Source organism: Nestor notabilis, unplaced genomic scaffold (assembly GCF_000696875.1).
Source record: "Nestor notabilis isolate BGI_N333 unplaced genomic scaffold, ASM69687v1 scaffold1411, whole genome shotgun sequence".
Taxonomy (NCBI): Eukaryota; Metazoa; Chordata; class Aves; order Psittaciformes; family Psittacidae; genus Nestor; species Nestor notabilis.
Genome location: NW_009914928.1, coordinates 75,524 through 82,383, shown reverse-complemented (window position 1 = coordinate 82,383; position 6,860 = coordinate 75,524). Strand labels below are relative to the sequence as shown.

Sequence of the window (6,860 nt, the reverse complement as noted above, 5' to 3'; positions counted from 1 at the left end):
GGCTGGGGAAAAAAATCCCATTCCTACACTTTAAATATATGCATAGGACCTAGAATTAGCAGCGGTCTTTGGAAGTGGATCTTGATTTGGAGACCTGTTTGAAGAGGAGTCTTTCAGTGCAGTGAATGAAGATACATGTTAATTTGAGCAAAGAAAGACTTCCTTGTTCCCTTTGAAATCATGTCAGTGATTGCTCCTAAGGTTTTTACAGGAGAACTAAAAAGGGTTTTCAAACCAGCTTGAGAGCCAATGGTCAAATCGACTTTCCCTGCAAATGTAGCTTCTGTTTATGTGGTTAAATAACATCCTTTGTTGGGAGTTTTGGATTGCATCTCCGTCAGCTTTATACGTAGTGTAAACAGAGTTGACATGTGACTGGAGCATGACAGTGCTGCTTCTGATGGTGTTGCAGATGTGGAAGGCTACTGCAGGCCTCGCTGTTTGCATCAACCAGGTTGACGGAACTGATGACTGGGAGACGGATCCTGATTTTGTGGTATGGCTTTTGAATGTTACTGATTCATTCAGCAGACGTGTGTAACGTGATGTGTTAAAAAGTAATTCTTCAGGGTGGGGGCTATATCTCAGCCAAATAAACTGATAGGAGCATATGCCTAAAGACAGAGAATTAGCATTTTGTGCTTGGGGGTGGTTAACGAAACTACCTTGTCTTGGCTGGGTACTACAGGGAATTCTGTATGGAAGAGGTTTGTATCAAGATGCGAAGTAGCCTCTTGGGGCTTGAATGTCTGGTCTGTGCGTTTCAGGAGGGGACAAAACACAGGGCTCATGGCAGAGGAGAAGCGAGGGTGGTAGTAGCTGCTCTTCTTACTCTTCTGATGTAGCTGGCTGCTGAAGGCTTTTGCTGTGAACTCTAAAGTGCAGATAACTAGCGATGTCTTCGGGGTTTTAACTCTTCTTTATGTGTGTCTTTTGCAGAATGATGTGAGTGAGAAAGAACAGCGCTGGGGAGCTAAAACAGTGAAAGGATCTGGCCATCAAGAGCACATCAAGTAAAGCAGCTCTCTTTTTAAATTTATTAATAGTCACAATCCCAGGTGACTTTTAATCAACTCATGTTCTCGGTTACTTGTATCTTCATAATTAAATAAGACTCTCTGTAGAAGATAATTTGCCAGATTGCTGGTCTTTCAAATGTGTCATTATCTTCAGATCTGAAATGAAGATCAGGAATATGGTGTAGGGACTCTTAAATCTTTCTTTGTGACTGGAAATGTTCTTCTTCCCACCTCTTTGTGTCTGGAAGGTTTCTTTGTTCTGTTGTGGGGCCAGAGCCAGTAGTGCTAGGAGAGAAGTTTCTGTTGGGTGATCTGAGCAACTCCAGTTTGGTACCTTAAGGGTACATTTGATCCCTTAATTCTTAAGCTTTGTTGAGAAAACTGCTACCAAACTCATAAAAATTCTGGCAGAGTGACAAACTGAGCCCTCTGGCAGAAAAGCAAATGAGTGCGTCAGGGAGGGCTATGTGAGACAGAAATGATCCATCTTCTGAGTCTTGTGCTTCTTATGAGAAATGTCTGAGACTTAACTTTAAAGCAGTTTTAGGCAATCTGTGGTTGTGACGTTCATTTTGGGTTTGCTTGTGTATTTCTGGGGCAGCAACCCTCGTGGTATAAAGCTAAGAATAAATATCACCAGTGCTGCAACGGGAGAGAGACTGAACTAAGTGGGTTACTTCAGGGATCAATGTTATTCTGCCCTACTTGGAGTGCAGTGGGGATGCTTACTGGCTGAATTCCACCCGAGGAAGCTTTAAACTCCAGTGGGAAGTGTTTAAAGGTGCAGTTTACCACCTTGGCTTATTCTTCTCATATGTAGTCTGTGCAACAGTAAGTTCAATTCCTGCACATTGCAAGGGAACACTTGGGGAAGAGGTGGGGCATGTCTCTTTCCATCCTTCTTTTGCATTACTGTTGTGTCCAGAACGCTTAGAATCAGAGTCCTGTTACCATAGGGACTGTCTGATAAGACATGATCCCTATTTTGAAAAGTTGCCATCTAAATAATAAGTGTTGGAAAGAACTTGAATTAGGATATTAGAAGAAAACATATTTCAAACACATAGAAATTCTAAGCAAAATACCCTTTAGTCTTTAAACCCAATGTTTTGCAGTAGAAAAGCTGTCCAAAAAGGTGACCTTCTCTAGTGGAAGGTGTCCCTGCCCATGGCAGGAGGTTGGAACTAGATGATCTCAACCTAAACCATTCTATGATTCTAAGGATAAATTCTGTTGCTCAGAATATCATGAAGTGTTTTGTACACTGATAAATCAGGAAGGGTTTGAAAAGTACAAGTTGTCCAACTTTAACTGAAAAGGTATTTTTATCATCTTTTTATTTTGCATCTTTTTAAAGTTATCTTCTGAAACTTTCTTAGTAAAACTTGCTGCTTAATTATCTGTCTTTAAAGTATTCATGAGCTGAGAGAGAATGTATTCCAAGAACACCAGAACCTCAAAGAGAAGGAGCTTGAAACAGGACCAAAAGCTTCCCATGGCTATGGAGGGAAATTTGGTGTTGAACAAGATCGCATGGATAAAGTAAGTATGAATGCTTCCCTGGTGTGATGCTGTAAGTCTTGCCTCACTTTGCCTGTGGCCAGCACAACTACATATGTGAGTTAAGCTTGGTGAAGGTGCAAAATTGTTCCCACTTTGCTAGTTTCAGAGATGCAAGAGCCAAGATCATGGCATAAGCTATATACAGTGGTGGCTCCTTTTGATGGCAGAAGCAGCACACTTAACAGTGCTCTATCAAGGACACTTGTAACCACTACTACCCAATTCTGTCAGGCCATGATGTTCTGTTCCCCAGATAAATTAAGGTGCTCTTACCGAAAGAACTGAACTAAAGCACTTAAAGCATCAGGAACAAGTATTTCAGGTGGCAAATAAGGAATATGTGGATGATGAGAAGTTCTGGGATGCACAAGGGGCCCACGTTTTTGTTTGATGCTTCCTCTGTCTTTAGAGCAAGTCTGCATGCTTATGTCCTGAGTGGATTCCCCTGGAGCCAACATTCAAGTTTCTAGATGTATATTTTTAAATTAACAAAGTACTTCATGCATGAATAAAACCAGTTTCGTTTCGATTCTGTGCCAGAGAATGAAGAAGAGGGTGGGCAGCTCTCTTAAACAGTGGTAAACTGTCAACAGTGACAAGTAATCCAAGTATTTAAAAAAAATCATTGTACTTCATTCAGATGGTAGTGTTTTACATAAGGACTTGATGGCAGTTGAAGTTACACTCTATTAACAGAAGAAATGATAATTCTTAAGGTGATTCTATTAGCCATGTGATAGTTAGACAGGCATATCAGCTTCTGGCTGGTTTCTTTCATGTACTCTTAAAGTAAGAGCCAGACTGTTTCCTGAACAAGAATGATTTGATTTTCTTACTTTATTTACTTTCTGGGTTTGTAGTAATTTGGCAGCTTTAAATTTTTGCTGGATTCCCATATTCCAGGGTAACTTGCTGTATAATGCTCAGTGAAATAGGCTAGCCTAATCTTTGAATCTGGGAAAGAAGTGCTGAGCACATTCCATCATTAGTCATGTGTAGTTCCTAGCATCAGCACTTTATCCCTCTCCTGAGTGATACTGGTGGCAGGAGATGTTCATAAATTATGTTTTTAATAAAGCTTTCTTCCTTATAGCTGTCATTCTAAAACCTCCTCATTGAGATCTCTCCTTCACAGGTATCTATACCTCTGTGCAGGTGTGCTGGTGTTAAAGCTTGACTCACCTAAATCAATGAGCGTAACTGCAGCATTGTGGTGGTACAGGTTTTTGCTCTATTTAGGACAAAACCTTGGTGCTGACTTAAAATGAACAGTTACATCACTCTATATGGCAGACCTCCATAACCAATTAAAAATGTTGCAGGGTGTTGTGCTGAGGAATTATGAGGGCAAATTACTCTGAAATACAGATTTCCAAGAAAAATAATTTTCCAAGTCTTTTCTAAAAAGAGGTTTGTGGTGATGTTTGGTGTTTGATGAAATTCAGAAAGTTCTGGTACCATATAAAGAAAACAACATGCTTAAATCTCACCTACCTCAGTTGATAGAGCAAAAGAGAGGTCACATGAACCCTAGAATTTTCAGAGCTTCTTGTCTTTCATAAATGTAATGGGAAGAAGAAAGGGAAGTGGGAGCCTTTTCTGTGACATTTGACAGTTACTCTGCTACAGAACACCTGCAAAATGAACAAGAGTATGGCTCGTGAGTCAGGAAAAGAAAGGAGTTTTTATATTGCTTTTAAGTTAAGGTAGTGTCTTATTATTGACATCCTTGTTCTGTTGCTTGGTAATTACTTCACCCGTTATGTGTGGTAATGTTTTGCTTTCCTGAGTGCTGGGAATGTTCCCTGTAAATGCTGTAAAAGCCGAGTTACTCACTAGACACCTTGTTTCCTCAAATGAATTCACCTTGGTCCAGCTGTCTGATACTGGTAGAAGACAGTTTCTCACTCCTCAAAGGTCAGAACTTGGGGCAGCTGCTTGGAGGGCTCCCTGCTGCAGATGCAGGTGGTAACTGCCTCATATGGGATGGGTGGTGGTGTTGAGTCACGAGGGGTGATTGTCAGGGTGCAGCCTCTCAATCTGATCACGGCTGTGTGTGGCAAGTTATAGGATCTTCTCTTTCTGCCTCTGGCAGGAATTACATGCATTTGAGACTCAAATGTGGAAGTGTCAAAGTTGCTCTGGCCAGAGCTCAGTTTTGGCACTGGATAAGAGAAACCATTTTTGCTATGTTACGCACCCCTCAAGGTGCTTGGATCTAGCATCGATCCCAGGATTTAGGAGGGTGTCCTAGCACTAGATTAAAGTAACACTAGCAAATGCTGTCTGGATGTACTTGCAGGTGTGTAATTACACATCTCTCTGTCTCACCTGAAGCCAGTCACAGTGTGGTGTAGCTGTGCCTCAGCTTGCTGTGTTCAGCTTGAGTTCCAGGGACAGGCTCGAATTGGAGACTATGGTGCTGGGATGCCTTTGGCATGAGGAGCTCTGCTTTAGCGTGGAAGCACCGCTTCACGTTGAGGTGCCATTTTACAAGTGAGGAGCATCTATAGAGAAAAGATGCCTAATTTTGATTTATGCAGAAGATCAGGGTCCTTTCTTAAAAGAATGTCAATGGAAAACCTAGCTCTAGTTGTATTTGGTCACAGTCTACTATCTGTGACTAATCCTTACTTCAGATTCTGCATGAACACCATCAAGACTCCGTCTGTATCTTTCTTGTTTATCATTCCAGTGCTTTCAAAGTAAAAATGCAGGATTTAAAACAGTCTTTATGAAATACAGTCACTGCTGTCAGACTGTTTCTTGACACTTCCTTGCCTAGGCTCTATTAGTAGCATGATGATGGTCTCAAAGACCTCTCAAGTAAGTAGCAATTTCCAGGGAAGTTAGTTTCAACCAGAACACTGGCAGTGGATGCGTATTTGTAACAAAGCTTATCCTCAGGTTCCACGGTGCAGTGTTTTCTCTTCCATGCAGAACTGTGTAGAACTGCTGGCTGTTTCTGAACTTTCCGTTTGTTTTTAGTCAGCTGTTGGACATGAATATCAAGCCAAACTTTCTAAGCATTGCTCCCAAGTGGATTTGGTGAAAGGGTTTGGTGGCAAGTTTGGAGTACAAACCGACAGAGTTGATCAGGTAAGCAATTCCACCTCGTACTGCAGCTAATACCAGTAGTTAAGTTTCCCATTTTATACATACAACTGAAAAATTCCAATACTTTAAAATGCTGGTCTGCTCTTCCAGCGGTATTTGAAGTTTAGCAGTAAACTAACCCTGACTTCTATGGAGATAAATAACTGCTTAGAGCAAGATAGAAAAATGCCCTAATGGGAAATTGAGATGAGTTGAAAGGAAAATCTACTAAACTATCATACAAATGAATATGGCCTAAAGTTAAGTAGGTATTTATGCTCCTGATCAAGAAGGTCAGAGCAGCATGGAAAGACACAGGAGCTTTCTGTGCTGTGTCCACTGAAGTGCATGCAGTTTTTTACTAGTATCTAACTCTTTGTCATTTTTATTTCTCTTTCAGTCAGCTGTTGGATTTGAATATCAGGGCAAAACTGAGAAGCATGCCTCCCAAAGAGGTAAAGTGGTGAGGTGGTCACCTTTCTAGACACATGTTTTATATAAATACTAGAATAGATCTCTACTCTTTTACTGTTTGGAAAAGACCTTGTTTAGTGAGGCAATTGTTTAGTGATGTTCTCAATGAATCACATGTTGAGGGGGTTGGGAGGAAAACAAGATGGAAAAATGAATTTCAAAGCTATTTCATGAGTTGGTGAGGTTTTAAGACAAGGAAATACCATCATCGTGATTGTCATCATGAGTCTTTTAGAAGTGAGGATCATTTTAGAAATGATCGTTTCTAAAATTATAACTTTTAGAAGTGAGGATCATTTTAGGAAGACTGGGAATTGTTCTTTAGTGTATTGCACCCTGCTGGAAATAAGGAGTAGATATAGAGGAACCGTCATAAACTAGAGGACTGCCACCCGTCATATTTTCTGTGTTTAAACTTTGTGTGCTAACGAGCAATATTTCAGTTTGAAAGAACTTTTTTCTCCCTCAACTGCTGTGATGTTTCCATTAAAAGCTTCATAATTTCACAGACTACTCAAGTGGTTTTGGTGGAAAATATGGAGTACAGGCTGACAGACTGGACAAGAGTGCAGTGGGGTTTGATTACAGGGTGAATCATGAGCCACAGAAGGGCGAGTAGACACATGTGGTAGCGGGCTCATCCTCTGATGTAGTAGGCAGTCATGATAAGGCAGTGTTGTAAATAACTAGTTTTTTTACATCTGTTGT

General features: G+C 40.8%; 1 protein-coding gene across 1 annotated transcript in view; it reads left to right on the top strand.

Annotated features, from left to right (window-relative positions):
• Positions 1-382: 382 nt before the first annotated feature.
• Positions 383-6,860, top strand: part of CTTN (cortactin) — a 21,128-nt gene continuing 14,650 nt past the window's right edge. Inside the window, 6 exon segments of the mRNA XM_010023876.1 lie at positions 383-496; positions 940-1,013; positions 2,432-2,561; positions 5,571-5,681; positions 6,079-6,133; positions 6,662-6,763. Of these exon segments, the coding sequence (XP_010022178.1) occupies positions 383-496; positions 940-1,013; positions 2,432-2,561; positions 5,571-5,681; positions 6,079-6,133; positions 6,662-6,763 (586 nt within the window).